The 20435-nt window shown below is 49.1% G+C and overlaps 1 protein-coding gene across 1 annotated transcript in view; it reads left to right on the plus strand.

Annotated features, from left to right (window-relative positions):
* Positions 1-20435, plus strand: part of MYO1E (myosin IE) — a 190671-nt gene that overhangs the window by 156905 nt on the left and 13331 nt on the right. The window contains exons 22-26 of the mRNA XM_031452972.2: positions 3606-3751; positions 11339-11485; positions 12010-12167; positions 14347-14439; positions 17069-17270. Of these exons, the coding sequence (XP_031308832.2) occupies positions 3606-3751; positions 11339-11485; positions 12010-12167; positions 14347-14439; positions 17069-17270 (746 nt within the window). The remainder of the gene's footprint in view (positions 1-3605; positions 3752-11338; positions 11486-12009; positions 12168-14346; positions 14440-17068; positions 17271-20435) is intronic.

Raw genomic sequence — 20435 nt, forward strand, 5'->3', positions numbered from 1 at the left:
GTCTTTGCTCGCCCTGGGATAACTGGATCCCAGGCAGCAGGATTAATTTTATTCTCCCAGGCCTCTGGGTCCGGAGGTCTTTCTCCTTCCCCAGAGAGCAGCAAGAGTTGTAAAGAGGTGGAAGTTTGGGGATTTTCTCCCAGGATAACTCAGGTCCCCAACTTGTAAAGATCTCGGCCCAAAAGGGGGCTGGGACACTCTGGCATGCATAAGAAAGAATGTGCGAAGGAGCATTCGTCCCAGAAACAACAAAGGGAGTGAGTAAAGAATCTTAAAGTTGGTTTACCTGTGATTCCCATGACAATACAGAATCTAGAGAAGGGTCTGGAGAAGGAAGTTGGGTGGTCTCAGTATCCAAAAGGAAATTTGCTGTCCTGCCTGCCACATCCATTTGTCCCCGTGGCTCCAGCCCAGTGATGGGGATCTCTTGCGTTGGGGCTGACTGCAGGGGGCTTCTTCAGTCCTGGTCAACCATCTGCAGGTCTTGGGCCGGTTTTCCCCCGCAAGCCATTTGGCTTGAAGGACAGAGGACCACCCCATGCCCCTGTTGGCTACACTGAAAGCAGGCAGATCTTGGAGGTCTGTCCCTGTAAGGACATTCTTTGGCCCAATGACCAGGTCGGCGGCAGATGCTGCCCTTGTCGTTGGACTTTCTAGGGCTGTTGGGGGCCGGGTACGTCAGGGCGGTGGCTGCCCTTGAGGGGCCGCAGTCACCTGGGCAGGCCTGGCCTCCTTCCTTCTTTCTTTCTCCTGAGCCCTGGCCTCTTGCATCTGATCTCAATTATAAAAAACCGTGGCAGCAATGGTTAGCACTTCATCAAAAGTTACTCCAGGTTCCAGGATCCCCTTTTGGTGTTTTCGTCTAATATCGGGGGCAGACTGAGTGATAAATTTATCCTTTGAGATGATTTGTCCCTCATATGAGCTGAGGTCTAAGTTAATATACTTAGTAAGTGCCTCCCGGAGCCACTCTATGAAAGAAGTGGGGTTTTCTCCAGGCTCCTGAGTAACAGCCAACACCTTAGAATAACTGTAACCTTCTGTTGGGCTGCCCGGAGTCCAGCCTTAACACAGATTAAAACATGGTCTCTTTCCCACTTTTGGTTAAGGTCATTGTAATCCCACCTGGGGCCCATAGGGGGAACAGCTGTTTCTATGGGGTAATTGTCATTAGATAGATGTAGATTATCTGCATATTTCCTGGCTTCTCTGAGAACCCTTTCCTTTTCTATGTCAGATAGGGTTTGGCCAAGGATAATATTAACATCTTTCCAGGTAAGATCGTATGCCAGCATGAGGAGCTGAAATGCCTCTGTGTATTTATCTAGGTTATCTGAATAGCTTCCCAGATCAGTCTTTTTTTTTTAACTTTTTTTTTTGAGTTATAGTCATTTTACAATGTTGTGTCAAATCCCAGTGTACAGCATAATTTTTCAGTTATACATGAACATACATACATTCAGTCACATTCTCTTTCGCTGTGAGCCACCACAAGATCCTGTATGTATTTCCCTGTGCTACACCGTACAATCTTGTTTATCTATTCTACATTTCCCAGATCAGTCTTAATTTGTCTCAGTTCTACCAGAGAGAACAGCTTACGTATGAATTGAGGACAAAATTCTCTACCGGTTTCTACCAGGGGGCAGCTCTTAGCTATCAAAGGTAATGGAGGAGCTGAAGGCAGTGTCTTTCCTGAGTATGAGGGAAACGAGGGGTATATGGTAGGGAGAGCAGGGCAGGGCGTAGGTTTAGGAGAGTCCCCCTCTCTAGTGGGTGTCGGGGACAGTAGGTTATTAGATGTAACCATTACCTGAGTGGTTAACTTACATCCTTCTAGGAGATCACTGCTGTCCCTCAGGAAGTAAAAGATATGAACGCATGGTATTTCAGACCATTTGCCTTGTCTCTTGCAGAAGAGATCAAGCTGGAACAAGATGGTGCGTTTATGCTCCCGTTTATAGGCCATGTTTCCTCTCAGGGATGTCGATATTGTGGCCAGGCAACATTACGAAGGAATATAAGTGTTCTTCTTTTGAGGGTTTGTGGATTAAAACGGTCCCAGTTGGCCAACATGCAGCCCAAAGGAGTCCCAGCAGGGACAGACTCTTGGCTTCCCATCTGAAAAACAGGGGGAGAACACAGAGGGGTTTCAGAGCTTAGCGTCCTAAGGTGAAAGGCCCGTGGACTAGGCTGACGTCTCAGCCTGTCCTCAACCAAATGCATCCTAGAGGGTAGCCATGGATCAGCAGTGCCTAGCGTCCTAGGGTCCTGATTCGGGGATGGAAGCTGACATCTCAGCCTCCACTCCAGAAAGGGGAAAACAAGTCTTGCTGTGTGCTGGGTGTCTCCGTGGTCTGATTGGAGTGATCTCCTTTAGTTTAGCCAGTGGCTGGTCACCCGGGAGCAAGAAAGAAAAGGGATTAAGTTTATTGTGGCTCTGGCCTACCCTTGCTGAGCTCCACCTGGAGCTCCCTGGAGGGCAGGGTGGTGAGGGGGGAGCAAGCTGGCTCTCACAGCACAGCGCAGGTGTGGACAAGGTGTGCTGTGGGCAGGCATGCATGTGGCTGGACATGGGGAGGTGGCATGTGGCCTCGGTACCCCAGTGCAGCAGTCTGCCGGAGCAGGGGATCCCAAATGGGCCACCTGCCGCCCAACCGGCCCAGCGCTGCTTAGAGCTCCGGACGCAGGGCAGGAGGGAAGTGGGGTTGCACCCTGGTCCCCAGCTCCTGGCACGGAGATCCGCGGCCAGAGGGGCCACCCGCCACCGACCGGCCCTCATGGCTTGGAGCAACCAGGTGTGCACCCAGCTGCCCCTCCCTGCCCAGCCACCACTCACCTACGACGCCTTGTATTCTCGGCCCAGCTGCACAACCGGCCCCAGGAGCTTGTGCTCCGCTGACTGGCCTCAAGGAGGGAAGTGGAAAGTGAAGGAGATAGGATTAGGTTTAAGCATGCAATCCGAGTCATGGCGCCTAAATTAATGTTACCGGGAAAAGAGAAGTAAGAATTACCTCGGTTCTTAGTCACCTGGGGAAAAAAAAGAATTTTTAACAAGAGACAGAAAGCATGATATAAGCAAGATTTTTATTAGTGAAGTAAAAAGGTAGTGAAAGATAGTGCTCTCCTGAGAACTGGGAGCGGGCCTATCTAAGGGAGGAAGAAAGGCGCCACTCCTTTGTTTTTCCTGTGTCTACATCCTGGCTGGGGGGCGGGGTTTCGTGATCAATTGATTGATTTGCGGCTCAGGTTCTTTGAGTGACCAGGCTGATTGACAGCTCAGGTTCCTTGCTCTCAGGCTGATTGAAAACTCGGGTTCCCCGCGCTCTGGCACGCCCGTCCCCTTTGGGGCAGGCTCATTGGGTCACGTTACGCCGGGGCCTCCTCTTATGCGCAGCTGCAGTGTTTTGATTTTAACTGGCTTCTTTTGCTGGCCCTCAGGGAAAGTAAAGGTTTCTGGAGTCCCTTATCCTGAGACCAGATGTAGTTATTTTCTGGGTTGTTCCTTTCCCCTTTTCCCCTTCCTGTCCCCCTGCCCACTGCTCATGTCTGTCTAACTGCCTAACACGACCACCTCCTTAACACGCCTCTCCCTCTCCTTGCAGGGTGTCAAGCGAGACTTGCTTCTTACTCCAAAGTGCTTGTACTTAATTGGACGAGAAAAAGTCAAGCAGGGCCCAGACAAAGGCCTTGTGAAGGAAGTGCTGAAGCGGAGAATCGAGATGGAGAGGATCCTGTCCGTGTCCCTCAGGTGAGTGGTGACGGCGCAGCAGCAGGGAGCCCCATCTCTCTTCAGCATCGCCACCCGCCATCCCAAGTGCTGCCTGGAGAAAGGCTCCTCACTCGCAGTCGTGGTGAAGGGAACTGAAATTCCCGTCTTCCCTCAGAGGGCCTGACCCTCACACGTCTCCGGGCGTCCCTGTTCCTCAGAGAATGAGATGCCGAGGAAAAGTTGCCTTATGATCTGCTCCTCCAGTCAAGGGACGCTCAGATTCTTTGTTCCCATAAAATTTGATAAATAAACCTAGGGTGTGAAACAGACACAGCCTGTTCGCACTTACTGAAGTGGGGCCGACGGTCCGGAGCCCCGCCCGCAAGCCCACCTCGGCCGTGTTGAACCCTAACCCATTTCACCAGCAAAGGCCCAAGCAGAGGGGCCAGACGGGCACCACGATTGGTTTAGTTTGCCGTGACCTCCGAGTGTCCTAGGAGGGGCGTGTCTTTGGACTCCTTGAGGCCCTTTCTGCCTGTTCATGCCCGGGAGGGAGTACAAATTATGCGTAGCCCTGGAGTTCTTGCCAGGTGCTCCTTCGTCTCCAAGTTCACGGGCAGGCCTTGCGCCCCTCCTGTGTGCACTCCGGCTTTCTTTTGGTAGAAGGGCATCTCTGCCTGCTGACACTTCCCTAAATCCTCCCATGCTAGTAACTTAGAGGGTAACGAAGCTCCCTCTGATGAGAGGAAACCCTCTCAGTCCACAGAAGGCTAAGGAAAGAGGAAGAAAGGTCCCGTTGAGCCAGCAGCTTCCTCCCTGCATTGCGTCCCTGGGCCCTGCTGAGGACGCCACTGCCTCTGCCGGTGGGCTTCGCGCTGCCATTGCATTGTAAGTGCTGTTCTGGTTGCGAACGTGTCTTGCTGGAATTGGGACACCTCTAAACTCTTAATCCACATAGAGGACAAAACTGCTGCTCCCAGCGGCCTTGTGTGCTCAGGCATCTGGCCCACCAGGCTGGCTGGAAATCCTGGCTCTAGTGCCGTCATCCAAAGCAGATTTTAAGTTGTGTCCATTCTTGGCTGTGTCGCTGTGGTTTCTGATTCTGTCTGTTTCCCATTTTCCTGATAAAGGGCCAGGCGGTGCAGCGAGGTTAAGTGTTTAAAACACTTCAGTTCAGGATGTGGTAGAATTTTTTTTTTTTTGTCAATGGAGGTACTGGAAATTGAACCCAGGACCCCATGCAAACTGAGCACACGCTCTACCACTGAGCTATTCCCTCCCCCAGGATGTGGTGGAACTTCTGAGCAGATGAGTCCATCGGCAGCTCTTTGCAGCCCCACCTTGGATGGGTCTCAGTGCCGTGGATTTCACGGAAAAGCTCTCAGCACTGTCTGGTTTTCAGGTCTTGCTGAGCATCCAAGCTCACTGGCTGGGTCACAGCCTGAGCTGGGCAGCCTGCCAGCCCCACCCTTCCTGGCTAGCTGGGCCTTGAGGCTGCCCTTGGTGTTCCAAGGAACCCAACTGGAAGCATCTCTTTTCTTCTTGCCCGGGGACCAGCTAGACCTCGGCGAACGTGGGTGAGCTGCGAAGTGCTGGGAGAATGACAGCTTTGGTGATCATTGGTCTTCCTTTTATTATTGCCCAGGTCTGTCTTCAGCCTTCAGACCCTTCAAGGAATGCCTGATCACAGTGTATCTACATTTGTATCAAGTACTTTGACACTTACTATCTTGTCCATCTAGTCTTCCAAGTGTGGGATATTCACTCTCAATTTTTTTTCTTTTTTCTTTTTTCTTTTTTTTCTTTCTTCTCACAGCTTCTGGGGATGCAGTGTCTCAGTAAAATCACCTTCTTTTTCTGCTTTCTCTTTAGTATTCATGGCCTGGACATTTGCTTCCTTGTGGCCTCTCCTTGTTAGAGGATGTAATAAAATGAAGGACTTAGCCTGAAATTTGTTCTGGCTCTAGGGAAAAAAAAAGCCTGAGTCATTTTAACTTGTCCTCCTTGTATATTACAGTTACTGAGCCCCACATTTACCAAGATTAGTACTGTTTCCTCGTTTCCGTCATCCATTGGGTTAGGACAGGAATCTCACCCAAGTTAGAAATGCACCCAGATGGATGATGGATTGTGTAGAGTCAAACCCACAATAGAAATTGATTGTAGTGCCAGATGAACAACTTGTGTGTGTGTGTGTTCTCAATATATTTCAGTATTGATATGGAGAAATATTTTAACAGTTGTCTTGCTCTTTAAGAAGAAAGTTGCAATGTGTGTGTGTTTTCAAGACTTTATGAGGCTTCTTGACTCTTGGCTGGAATGATCACCTGGCTGCTGCTCATTCAGACTATCAGTGTCTTCTTTCAGACCGTCTCTGGCTCTTATAACTACTATCAATAAGGCCAAATTGGCTCCCAGCTCTCTATTCAAACACACCAGCCCTACAGAAATAATTACGAGACAGTCTGGGGAGATGTGAGCACGGCAAAATATCCGATGAGGGATTTATTCATTTCTTTAGGTGTGCCGATGGTACTGTGGTTATTTTTATTCAAAGAGGCTTTATCTCTTAGAGATAAGCACTGAAATATTTAAGAATAAGATAATGTAATATTTATACTCTGCTCTAAAATATGCTAGCTGGTGTGTGGCAGTGGGGGGAGTGGGCCTGTAAAGAAATATGACTGACTGGATTGATCCACATTGCTGAAACCTCCTGACATGTGCAGGTTCATTCTGCTATTCTGCTTTTTTATATATTTGGAATTTTCCATTATAAAAAGTGTTTCCTAGTCCTCCGGTAGACATCATATTTTTAAGTCTTTACCTTTTGTAAATGTACTGAAATATATCTAGCTGAATTATAATTGAAAATTCTTAAAAATGTTTTTAACTTACAGGGAAAAAACAGATTAGACCCAATAGCTCAGAGATATGGTGACTACAGTTGCTCAAAGGAACAGGAAAGAAGTTTATCTAAGTAAAAGTTAGGAAGATTGACACCCGCATTTCTGCCTTCATTGGAGACATGGTGAGGATCTCAGGAGTGACACATTGACATGTAGTTGAGACGTTGGATTTCCGAGGCTTTGGGCTATCTGCTGACAGGAGGCCGAGCATCAATTTTTGAAGGATCCTTCCAGAGCTGCTTCTGGCCCAAGTACTGACCTGGCCTCACCCTTATTTTAAAAACTCAATTTGCTGGAAAGGTGGCCACCAGGTGTAACAGCCCACGCTCTTTGCCTTCCTGTTGGTGGCGGTGAGATTGGTGTCATCAGTCTCATACCTGGGGCTGTCTCTGCTGAAGCTGCCGACGGCCCTTCCCATTCCAGTAGCTGATCCCCAGAAGGCTAAGCCTGAAAGCTATGGGGCCGCCTGTCTGGGTGGGGAGAGTTTCTAGTACTTGTACTATTGGAAGAGGGGGGCTTTAGACGGAGGCCCCAGGCCCCCTGGGATGGTTCACTGCCTGATTGCCCTACTCCTCTGGCAGTAAGGACAGTCTGCTCCCCTCCCTGCTCGGCTGCCCTGACGCATGACTGAAACCCTGCTTGCTGTGGCCTTTGAGCTTTGGGAACCTGGGAGCTGTTGACATTTTTGGATCGATCCGCTTCCCTTGTGTTCAGCTCTGGATTCGCGGGTGAACGAGACACCATCCCTGCCTCAAGGCGCCCCATCCCGTTCTGCAAGAGGGAGCAGTGTCCTGAGTAAATGTAGCGCGTGGCTTGCACGTGTTGAGAGTGTGGTACCCGGGACACTCCTGGAGTGCAAAAAAGATGGGAGTGAGCCTTTTCCCCTGGGGGTCCTGGGAAGCCTCTCCTGGGAGGCCGGTGCCGAGGCCTAACACCACGTGTATCTGCACTTTCCCACAGAATTTAAGTAGGATTCCCAAACTGGTGTCATTGGTTTCTGTGAATGGTAGAATTCTTTTCACCTCTGTAGTGTTTAGCTTACTAAAAGGAGCATCTATTTCATAAGCAGGAAACATTTTTTTTAAGGCTTAAATAAAGGCAGCGGCTGTCCTAGCTGAAACTGCCTTTTTAGCTTTAAGGAAAAAAACTCCTGGGGCGAGGGTATAGCTCAGTGGTACAGTGTGTGCTTAGCATGCATGAGGTCCTGGGTTCAATCCCCAGTCCCTCCATTAAATAAACAAACAAACCTACCCCCCCCAAAAAAACTCCTTTAAGACCTTACCCAGTGTTTTATACCTAACATTTTTGAGAAGAAACTATTGGGGGAGGGTATAGCTCAGTGGTAGAGTGAGTGCCTAGCATGGGTTCGATCCCCAGTACCTCCATTAAAAAAAAAAAAAAGACTAATGACTTCCCCCACAAAAAAATTTTTTTTTAATTGAAAAAAAGAGAAGATACCGGTTATGGAAGTAAAACAAGATTTCCTAGTGTTGTTAGCAGTACAACAATAAGCCACAAAGATGGGAGAGTGAAGAAACAGTAGAGAGCCAGACCGGTGGCCGGTAACGCAGTTTCCAGCACAGGACACCACGCCGGGCATCTGTAAGGAATTGCAACTTGAGCATATGAGTAAGACGGGGGTGAAGTCCAAAAATAAGTCTGATTTTTTTTTAGGAAAAAAAATAAATGGAAAAGCTTTGTTTTCAGATGTAGGCGCGTGGGCCGCGGAGAGGGAAATGAGCTGAAACTCTGGCCTGGGTGAGGATGGCTTCCTGACACTTGGACCTGGGTCACCGAAGGGTGAGGTTTTGAATTTGATGGTTGAAGTCAAAGTGTCCAAACAGTCTCTTCTCATCTGCAGACTCATGCTGATAATTGACCTTGATGTTTGGCCTACTTGCTTTGTTTATTTATGATCGTGGAACTCCTAATTAATCTGAGCACATTAAACCACGCAAAGTTTCTTGCGTTGGGCTGATTTAACCCTGTTGAATAACCGCTGTTCCACCTAAAGCACAGCCCGGCAAACAGATGTGCCCAGACATGTCAAGTGCTTTGCATCAAGCAGCTAAAGCAGGAGCTTCACTCCACCCTACACACCAAATCTGGGGTTCGTCCTGGCTGCCTCTTCCCCGTCGTATGCACCCCCTTTGTATGCAGCTGCCTTCTTAGACCTGTGCTAGCACGCTGGCACTTTACTTTCTTAATTCCGAATGACGGGAGAGCCGTTCTGAGCAGCTTTTATGCAAATGCCTTTTGGAATTTCGAATTGCTGTCATTGAAGTGATGAAGACAGTTACAGAGTTTTCATCTGCCTGTTTCTAGGCAGCGGCTTTGTGGCCACACTCCCTGAGGTATATTATCCTCAAACTTTAAGAAAAGAGTCTAATTCCAGGTTTGGAAAAGTTGACGAGCAAGGAAGTACAGTGGGGATTGTGAGCTGTCCTGTGATTTTCATTCCTCTGCATGTTGATAGCCGGCAGCCCACCCCAAGGCCTCATCCCCCAGGCTCCTTTCTGCCAGGTGTGACCATGTGACACATCGCCGGCCAGTGGGGTGTGAGCAGTGACGTGCAACTTCCGGGTGGTACCTGTAAAGGTGGGGAGTAGACAGACGCCTGGCTGCCAGGCGCTGTAGGACTGTCGTGTTGGCCCTGAATTGCTTTTGTACATGCTGTTGAGTGACAGAGGTAAAAACGCTATGTTGTTTAAACCTCAGGTTGTCGGGGTCTTCATCACAACTGCAAAATCTGTATCCCAGCCAGCACAAGAGTGCGCAGGTAGCGTGGCTGTGATGCGGGGATATTTGGGAACAAACTCTGGAGGTAATAGTCATGACCACGTGCTCCACGCAGGTGGCCATTTGGTGTCCCCAGATGCCTGTAAAGGGTTCTGACTTTGAATCCAAGAAGAACTCTTCGATGTCCCCGTCTTCAGTGAACAGGACACGAAGGGCCCCGCTCTTTCTTCCCCGTGATGGTGTTTTGCCACCAGCTTCCTCCATTCCTGCCCTGGGGCTGCATGTGCTGCTGCTGTGTGCCTTTATGTTCCCGCTTGGTTGGGGTCCTACCTTAGACCTTCTTCCTCCTGTGAATTACGAGGCTCCTTTCCTGTAGGGAGACTGAGGAGCTGAGGTCTCAGAGAAAGAGGCTGTGGCTGTAGCATCTGGCTCGATCAGGGACAAGTCATTAGCTCCCTGCTGCGGCCCAGAGACAGTTCCTGACAAAGCTGGGATCATCCAGGCTCTCTCTGCCCACGAAGACCTCTGGTCCCACAGACCGCCCACCCCGACCTTGTCCTAGTCCTGCCACTGAACAGGGAGGCCAGAGGAATTGTAGTTCAAGTGGATCAAACTCTGCATGGAGGAGGAATCCCTCCCCTCAAGGATCCTCTGTACCCCAGTCCTCCGTGTTTGCCTCACCGTCTGGTGGTGTCACAGCACAGTCATCCCACGGATGCGGCGGTACCAGGGCCCCGAGGGCAGAGCATAGCTCTGGGTGACACAGCTCAGCTCTGGTTACTAAGGAACCCCGTCCTCAGCATTTCCTGCACTCGGAGAGATTACAGTTTCCTGTGGTCAGTTCACTGAAGCAAGATCACTTACTTTGTTTATTTTACCTGGAAGAACACCTACCATCCGTAATGAAATGTCACTCTCTATAGGGTTGTCTTAGGTGCTTGACAGTGTTGCTTGGAGGTGGTGGTAAAGTTGTGTATCATGAAGCCTTTGGGGTGGTGGCCTCCCTCCGCTGCACTACACATGCAACAACCAGGGAAGAAAAACTCTCAGTCATATGTGCGTTGTGGTTTCCACAAAGTCTGGCTGGGGCTGGGGATGGAACTAATGAACCCCTGACCACTAAGCGTGTTCCCCGGGACTGGCTTTGCCTCAGCCTCTCTCTGCCGTTCTTCCCACAGCTCCCAACGTTCCCTCCCTTCCAGCTGTGAGTCTCCCCACAGCCCTACCCGGTCCAAACATGCAGCTCCCACGAAGGTGTGTTAAGGTGGTGACTGTGCTCGCTGTGTGTGCACCTGTCTTTTATTTCTCTGGACTCTGGTGTGTTTGGACAGTCAACAGACCTGGCTTGCACTATAGCAGAGCACCGAATACCCAGATGCTCCTGAAAGGGCGTATGAAACCTAGGACTTTGGCTTCCCTGTTGATGACTGAGCTCACAGTTCTTGCCATTAGGATTTATTACAGTAGCTACAAATTACACCAGAAATGGACACATTGTAAACTGACTGTACTTCAATTTAAAAAAAAAAATTAAAAATACAGTAAGTACAACCATATCATAAATTCTGCTAACTTGGAACTTGCATGGAATTGTTCATTTTCAGTCACATTCTATTCATAACATTCTGGATTTTATGATTTTAGGAACATGGAAGTTGAATTTGAAAATGGACTTGTTTGAATACAGACTAAATTGCTCTTAAATTCCTGATTTTTAAGTCATATTGAAAAAACAGGGGAAAAAGTCACATGAGAGAAGTATTTCAATTATGCTTTTGGTTGGCTGTAAACTTCTTTCAGAAGCATATTTTAGCGATTTTATTTACATAATTTATTGTGTTTTGTTTTAAAGATAATCCATTACAGTAAGAAAGGCTGTAGAAACCTAGTGCTGTCTTATAGGATTTAAAAAGAAGTGAAAAAATCACGGAATAAACAGAAGTGCAGCTCTCACCGAGTCTGTCCCGTCTCTCTGCAGCACCATGCAGGACGACATTTTTATTCTTCACGAGCAAGAGTATGACAGTTTGCTTGAATCCGTCTTCAAGACTGAGTTCTTGAGCCTCTTAGCAAAGCGTTATGAGGAAAAGACCCAGAAGCAACTACCTCTGAAATTTAGCAACACGTAAGTTGCGATCTGGGGCCTTGATCTCAGTCCTGGGGTCCAGGCTGAGAGGCGGGGAGGCCTGTGGGGTGCGGCATGGGGTCTGACTGGCTCCAGTGGCTTCAAGGAGCCCTGGGTGCCTCAACTTTTCTGGTGGGCTCTTAGGACCTGCAGAAGAGAGTCCAGATGGTTGCCACAGACTTTGAAAAGGTCACTTATGCACTTCTGTCAAATAATGACTTCATCGAATGGTGCATTTTACTTACCCGCTGGACAAAGGTCACCAAGGTGAGGCTAGGAAAGGCAAATGTTTATATATGAGCAATAAAGGAATATTTTATTCAGCAGAGCAGACAGAAGTGGAGTGAGGCTCCTAGCAGAAGACAGTGATTGGAGTGGGAGCGCAAGTCCCCAGCTCAGTGCAGAATACAGCCTACTGGTGGGACATTCGGGGACTCGGGGGCTGTGATGGCGCGTGTCTTGTGTCTGGACTCACCTCCGTTTGCTTTAACATGGTCTCGACTTGTTAATTATGCTTGTCGCAGGCTTGAACTCAAGTTGAAAAAGGAGAACTGGGGTCCCTGGAGTGCAGGGGGCTCCCGGCAAGTGCAGTTCCACCAGGGCTTCGGTGACCTGGCCATCCTCAAGCCCAGCAACAAAGTGCTGCAGGTCAGCATCGGACCCGGGCTGCCCAAGAACTCCCGTAAGTGTTCGCGGCCACACGGGTGGGACCTCGGCTGGGCTTGGGGCTTCTGGGCTCCCTGCCTGGCCCTCCCTCACCCTGCTCTGGGCCGAACCCTTCTCCTGCCAAACGCTCACTATCCACGCTCGGATCTGCAGGGGAAAGAACCTGCGCGTTTACTGCTTTCTGGGGCTGGGATTTTCTTCAGTTTGAAACATTTCAAACTAAACCGACACCAAGGCAAATGGGCGGGTTAAACCTTTCTGAATGATTTAATGGTTATGTGGCGCATTCCTGGCATTACAGTACTAATTGTGTTTAAAACAAGTCAGTTTGTTGGCTTTAAATTTCCCAGCCCTTTGCACTCTGATCTTGTCAACAATACAGACCTCATCCTTTCTGTCCATGTTAAAGAAACTGACCACGTTTACCACTCCCTGCAGGGCTTCACTGTGTTACTCTGCCTCACGTCTAGTATCGCCCTCCTTCACTTCCAGGTGCGTCATTAGAAGACGCACATGCACTGACTCACATCTCAGTCTAACTCCTTTATTGGCCTCTGATTCTTTTCTATTTATAGATGATATTTATAAAATTGTAACACACAGCATAAAGTAATCATATGTGCTATGTATTCCTGTAATGTAGGTATCTTTACAGAAGGCAGTCCATATATATGATCAGTGAAGAATATGCCAAGTACAAAATAGCCTTCTTTTTTCCTTAAAGACTACATTTTTTTTTTTAATTTAAAAGAACATTTTTTTTCTAATGGAGGTACTAGGGATTAAACCCAGGACCTTGTGCATCCTAAGCACATGCTTTACAAATGGGCTATACCCACCCCCGTAAAACAGGCCTCTCTGACACCTGTCTACAATGTGCACGGTGGCACGTGCTGTAACTCACTAATACAGTACAGAGACACAGCCACTCAGGAACTGTTGGTGTCTATCTGTGTATGAATTGGCAATTGCCAGAAGACAGCACATTTAGGTGGGATCTTTGAAGAGGGTTTTACATGAAAGGACTCTTCACAGAGGTATGAGCAGGGTTAAGGAAACAAAGTGGGGACTCAGGAGCAAGGAACAGCAGGGCATCACTATCACCCCTAAGCCTGAAGGGGCCGCGGGAGGAAAGAGCTGAGACGAATGAAGGATGCAGGCAGGAAGCAGGTAGAAGAGATGCCCTGACTGCTCTCTCCTGGTGCTGGTGTCTCCGACCAGTGCCTCGCACTGGCCAAAGCCAACTGGGATGCAGAGGCTTAACAGTCCATTGGGCTCAGACCCCAGGGCACAGAGCCTGGCAAAGAAGCACTGCAGATCACCAGCAGGATGTGTGAGCAGTGCTCAGTAGACCCCAATACAGTGTCTAAGACAGTTTTACTACATCTGCATGGGGAGGAGGGGCAGGAAGGAGACACCCTCCCCTGGCCAGGTACTCTCACCCCAGGACCCGAGACCGGCTCCTTTGCTTCGTGCTCTTCCTGCCTTGTCCCTGTTCCCTTTACAAGGCACTCCCCCTGCACCCCGCTTCCAGCTGATTTAATCTTGCCCCCCTTCATGTCCTACTGGAGCCCTTGTTTCTTCTTGTCCTTTCTGACACATCATCTCTGCAGAGATCCCAGCTGGCCCCAGCGGCCCTCCCGCCCCAGCCCTGGTTCTGGCCCGCAGTGCAGCCCCATTACCACCGCTTGCCTTCTCACTCTGCACGCCTGTGTCAGGGCTACAGATCTGCTCCTACCCTCGGGGTCCCTGCGTTTACTTGGAAGACCGTAGCGCACGGCCTCTGGCGCGCGCGGCTCTGGGCGGAAGCAGAGGTGTCAGCGCCCCGGACCTGCGCGCCCGGGACGCGACGTGCCGCTCGGCTTCTGTGCCGCCGCGGGCAGAACCGGAGCGCCGGCGCTCGCTGTCGCATCTGTCTCTTTGGAACATCTACAAAAATAGAAACCCCTCTGCAAGCTTATTAATGCCTCTTTGTAAAGCCTTTGTGTCTCACATTTCAAAGCCCCGCCTCCATCAACGTGTCCTCGGGCCCCTCCCAGCCGAGAGCTGCGCGGACAGTGCAGCCGGCCTCCTGCAGACCCGCCCACACCTGCGGTCCAAACTTCTCACGCGTGTTCCCTGAGCACAAAAACCATCAGGAGCCTGAAACCAGCCAGTAGCGCTGACTCTCACTTTGTATTGCTGGTTTATTTCAGGTCCTACCCGAAGGAACACCGTTCAGAACCGGGGTTACCCCGGCAGGACCCACAATGCCAACTACCCGATGAGAGCCGCGCCTCCGCCCCCAGGTAAGCCTGGCGCGGCCACAGGCTGGGGCCGCTGGCCGGGAGCCTCCCGAGTAAACACATCCGGAGGAGACGCGTTAGCAGATAAACGACCGTGCAGGAGTCCGCCGTGAGCCAGTTCAGGGCCAGGTGTCATCCTCTCAACACGATGGCCCTACATGTGACCCCGAAATTCAGGGAAAGTTTTAGCTGATGGCTGCATTTAGCACTCTGGCTGCATTTCATTACCTGGTAATATTACTCCTTTAGGAAAGGCCTTGTACATCAGTCAGAGAAAAAGGAGTTCCTTGTCGGTAACAGCCAGAATGTCCTCAGCTTTGAAGTTGTAGGATGCTGCCTACATGGAAATAGGCGTCTACCAGGTGTAACCCTACCACCACTACCCAGCTCCAGCCAAACACCGTGAAAATATTGCACAACTAGTTAAAAACTTAATGAATAAATAGAAAATCTTTATTCTCAGTCAGGTAGAATCAAAGAGAACTGCTCTAAGAAAATAAAATATCTGAGAAAATTATAAAATTGATGCAAAAAATTTTTTTAGAGCTTATGTTTCATTTTTCTCATTTTTTAATGATAAAAATACAGCATGCAAGTGAATAAAATCCAAACCTGAATAAATAAGAGTTTTTGCCCTTAAAAACCTGTTTAGTGTGGGAAGAACTCTCTCAGAATTCACCAAATATTGCTCCATCATGCACAAAATTCAGTTAATAAAAAACAGACCCCGGAATGTTTGATTTTTCTTTTTAATGGAGGTACTGGGGATTGAACCCAGGACCTCATGCATGCTAAGCACGTGCTCTACCACTGAACTGTTCCCACCCCTGCCTCCCAGAATGTTTGATGTTAATAAGTTTAGGATTGTAGATCTGAAAGGGTCATCTTTGGACCGCTCTTGACTCAAATCGTCCCAGACGATTTATAGCATTGTCCAAGATAAGCAATAAAAAAGCATTTCTTTTGTGTCCTGGCTTGGAATCTCACACTTGTATGCTAAAATATGGACGCCCATGCCCACCAGCGAGAAACTAATTTTCATCTCTTCTGGAGTCCTCATCCTGCCTGGCCCTGTCTGTCTTCCCCTCTGCCTTTATCCTTGAAGAAAATCCAAGCACAAAGGAAGCTAAGAGAACCAGTGTAGCATTGTGTTACTACTTATGCACCAGCCACCCGTGCAAAATCCTGGCCGGACCACCTAGAAAGCTCACTGGCCTCAGTTAGGTTGGCTAAAGTTGCTTCAGACCAAATACCTGACCTTGAGCATGGCTCCCAACCTCTGCATGTGACAGTTTCTTCATCAGTGAAATGAGCAATTGGACCCGAATCCTTTCGGTCAGCACTTCTCATACTATCTTTGGTAAAGGACCAGGGCTTGTTTGGTTTGGTTTATGTTTTCTTTCCGCCTTAATTTTCAGTCCATCACAAACTTTACTTTTGTAAGATGTAATAAAAATTACTAGAAGAATGAAATTTTAAAAGCATTTTAAAATACAAGCCAAAAGGTCTTATGAGATTCAGCAGACATCAAATATGTCTGTGAAACTGCTGTGAATGTTTCTAAATGCATACTCTTAATTTCTGAACTTTTCGAGGGTGGGTGGGGCACGAACAGCACAGAGCAACCCATCAGTGGACCCCCTTTGCATATCATGACCCCAGAACACATCCTGCTCTGGATGGCCCTCTGTTGTCCTTGGCGACCCTGGCAGCAAGTGGGGTCTCACCAAGCTCCCTGTTTCTTTAATGAGGAAATTGACACTCTGAAAGGTCAGGTGCCTTGCTTCAGGTCAACACAGCTATCAGAGACAGAGCCAAAAGTGAACTCTAGTCCTGCGTATAAACTAAGGGTCATCCCACTGGTACCAGAGAGTTCTTCTCTTAATTTGGATGGAAGAGGTCTTAGAATGGATTCACCAAAGTGTGCCTTGGAGAGTCTTGTTCCCCTTCCCTCCTGCCCAGATCTGTCAGTGGAAGAAGAGATAAGGGCTTCATCACACACAGCATGGAACGATAATGCCCCTTCAGCCCAGACGTGTGGTTTGGAGCCCAGCGCCAGAATCCATTACTTACTGGCTAATGTGATCTTGACTAGGAACAGTTGGCTAGGAGACCTTGCTCTATCAGGATTGATCCAACCATCCGCCACATTTGCCCTGCCTGTGTGGGATGCTCCTTCCACCTCCCACAGCCTGGGGCTCCTGCAGAGGACACCCAAGACCGACCCCTTGAATATGGATGTCCAGCTGTTTAAACAGCTGCCTGCCAGCCCTCTCTTGAATCATAACCTCATCATTTTTCTTAAACCTAAGAATGCACCTGCCAACTAGTTGCAGGATTACCTTTTCTTGACTGTGGGCTTTGAAACCCTGAACATCTATGTGGTGGTTCTACTGTCAAGTTCAACGTGGATGTGTGAGCGTCTGCTTTGTACCAGGCACTCATCAGGCAATTTACAATGTCTTAGCTCTATTCTTCTTAATGTATTAGCAGTTATGCCCTCCATTTTCTCAGATGGGGAAACTGAGTCCAGGCGAAGCTAAGTAACTTGCTTTTGGCTAATAGTTGGAAAAAATTTAGAGAGCCTTTTAGCAAAGTTAAACTTTGTTTTCACCTCTTTTCCTCTTCCTAGGATACCACCAGAATGGAGTCATCAAAAACCAGTTTGTGCCACATCCCCATGCTCCTGAAAGCCAGAGGTCCCATCAGAAGAGCCTGTACACCTCCATGGCCCGCCCACCCTTGCCACGGCAGCAGTCTGTTGGCTCAGACCGAGTGTCACAGACGCCGGAGAGCTTGGATTTCCTCAAGGTCCCAGACCAGGGAGCCGCAGGGTAAGAGTCACTGCCTGTGGGAGACCTCCGTCTCCATCAGTCACACTCAGGCTTGAGGATTCGGGGGGGTTGTCTGTGCTCCGTCTCCATCAGTCACAGTCAGGTCCGAGGATCGGGGGGGCTGTCTGTGCTCCGTCTCCATCAGTCACACCCAGGCTCGAGGACTCGGGGGGGGCTGTCTATGCTCGGTCTCCATCAGTCACACCCAGGTTTGAGGATTTGGGGGAACTGTCTGTGCTCCGTCTCCGTCAGTCACACCCAGGTTCGAGGATTTGTGGGGGCTGTCTGTGCATGGTTCTCAAGTTCAGTTTCCCACCCACACATGTTGTAATCTAGCCCCCAGGCTGGGAGGCCCTTGGATGCCATTCCTAAAGTACAGCCAAGTTGATACCACATCACTCATTCTCCAGAGAGGGCTGCTCTTGGAAATATCAGAAGAGGTGTCCCCTTCAGCCCTGTGATCTTACTGCTCTGTGACCTTTTTCCTCTCTGGGATGGTTGAGGAATAGTGGGGCTTTTGGCTTATGACTGTGCCTGAAGTTGCATAAACACAGCAGCTCACTGAAACATAAGGAGTGACATCCCAGCATCCTGTGAGGTGTACATGCTTGTTCATGAATACGGGTCTTCTGGGCTTTAAAATGAGAGCCTTTCTGCATTTCTGTAACAGAAAGTGAAGAGTGGTAAAACCAAGGCTTTTCGGTTGGAGGAAGTGAAGATTCCTTAACTCCGTGTAGAAATGCAGTTGCCAGTGTGGAAAGGGGGTTGGACGTGTCCTGTGGAGTCACCGGGCATGTAGCTAGGGCCAACTTCAAGGCAAGTGTGTGACCTCTACCAGGAGGTAGATCTTGGCACCAGGAAACAAAAGCACATTCCAGTAGTCCCAAGATGAACTGTCCTAGAATGTAAGAAGCACCTTGTCCCTGGACGTATTCAGGCACAGGGTGGGTGGAAATCTCCAGGCAGGAATATTGCAGAGTGAGATTGTCAAATGCCAGATAAGAATGAGAATCCTGCTTCAGCCCCTATTACCTGTCTAGAGTCGGACCTGCTACTTCCCTCTCTGAGCTTCGTTTTCCTTACCTGTGCACCACTATAGGGCACCAAGCTTGCAGGGGTGTTGAGGGGACTGGAAATAACATACATGAAGTACCTGCTGTGGTCCTGAACATATGTGAGAGTCCACTCACTCAACTGTAGCTCGATGACCATGATGGTGTTGGTGCTGACGGAGGTGGTGGTACAACCCGTATCTCATGGTGGTTGAGCTGGTGACTTGCTGTAAGGGATCTTCCAACTCCATGTGATTCTCAGTGAGGGGTGTCCTTCTCTGCTGAACCCCACAGTGGGGTCGTTGCAGCCCCCACTTCCCCTCCCTCCTGCCCACCTCCGTTTTCCATTCTCGCCATATCTCTAGAATAATTGAAAAAAAAAGAGGTTCACGTGTGATCAGGAGACTTGTGTACAAAATAGAGCCGTGCTGGGTGAGAAGCGACAGATCCTTCCTCTGGGAGGGTGGCCACCCGTTCGCCTCTAGGCCCCACCCAAGACCACAGAGCTCTTGGGAGCTTTACCAGAGCTTCACCAGCCTCTCCCCTGGGGTTCCTTTGCCCCTAGCAAGTCTTACCTCATTTGGGCTTTAGAGGGGAGAGCACCTCAGTTTTATGCCGATGGCCGTCGGGAGAGCGGATGTCACTCTTAATCGGAGCTCTCTTTTTGCTCCCCCAGCTCTCGTGTACCTACCTGTATCCCGCCAGTTGCAATGATCATGGTCTACCTGATGGGCTCGGTCTAAAGAGTTAGTTCTCAAACCTCACTGTGCACCAGGATCACCTGGAGGGCTCCCTGACCTGTGTCCGCTGTTTCTGATTCAGTAGGATTGGGGCGGGGCCCAGGAATGCACATTTCTACCAAGTTCTCAGAGGATGGTGATATTGCTGACATCTTGAAAACCACCGGGCAAGTCATTTTGATAAAACCAGGGCAGTTTCTGTGTTGAGGCAACAGGATTCTTGCTCCATAACCCAGACCTGCACTATTCAGTTGGACGGACTTCACTAAAATAATCACACAAGCCTTCCTGGGCCCAGTTTGACTTCCCAAAGTAGGCAGGGGATTAAAACCAGTCAGCAAAATGCGCCAAATCTCTTAGCTCTGTCTGCTAGCTTCCTACTTGCTTTGGTTTTGGCAAGCGAAACCATCTTTCCAGCCTGCTTTGCAAGTTACAGACTTGCACACCAGCCAGCAGGGAGCATCTGTCAGCCCAAAACAGGCAATTGAGGAACATTGTGTCTTACCCGAGGCTGCTCCCTTCCAGCCCTCAGCTGCGCGGTTCCTGATTGGAACTTTCTAACGCCCTATACCTCCTTCAGGCCTAAAGATCAGGCAGACGTGATGCTGTTTTGGCGAGGGCTGGCAGGCTGGAAGGAGAGGGCGTGCCCTTCACAACCACTGCAGTAAGGCAGTAAGAGTTTCCCGACTGTATATAAAACTGGTGTGTAAAACTCTTACTAGGCACACTGAGTGCTGGAGCCCCAAGAATTCCAGCCAGCCTCTTCTTTGTACCCTTCAATCTGCTCTGATGCAAATATTCCTTAAGAAATCACATTCTGGTCAAGCTGCTGAGCTTTTCACTTAGTATGTATTTTCTGAAACACATGACAGTTAAAATAATTTCTAATGTGGGCCAAGACCTTAGACATGCATTCCAGGAGCCTCGTGGTTACCTACATTTAACAGCTCCTCTTTGGTAAGAGAACGTGAGTTGCATTTATTCCATGGGAGGTTGTTGGAGCAAACGGAATTTCCAGATCCCAAGCTTGTATCTTTCCATAAAGATGAAAATTTCTCTTGGCATCACAGTTCTCATCAGTGCCCTTGACTTTCCCAACCTGTAAGAGGGAGATTACCACCAACTCGCCTTGGACTTTCAACTCTTGGGTTCATCTTTCCTTTCCCTCCCCCGTCCCCAATGTACTTCTTTTTATAGACACATTTAGCCTAAGCAGTCATTTCTTTGGGATCATGTAACATAGATGGATAAAATCAAATGGTGTAGGTAGCACCTCGGGTTACTTCAGGGAAGTCTGTGTCAGTTTATTTTGGGTTCGGTCAATTTTGGGTTTTGGGGGAGTTTTTTGTTTTGCTTTGGTTTTTCTGGAGAGC

Source organism: Camelus dromedarius, chromosome 5 (genome assembly GCF_036321535.1).
Source record: "Camelus dromedarius isolate mCamDro1 chromosome 5, mCamDro1.pat, whole genome shotgun sequence".
In the NCBI taxonomy this organism is placed as follows: Eukaryota; Metazoa; Chordata; class Mammalia; order Artiodactyla; family Camelidae; genus Camelus; species Camelus dromedarius.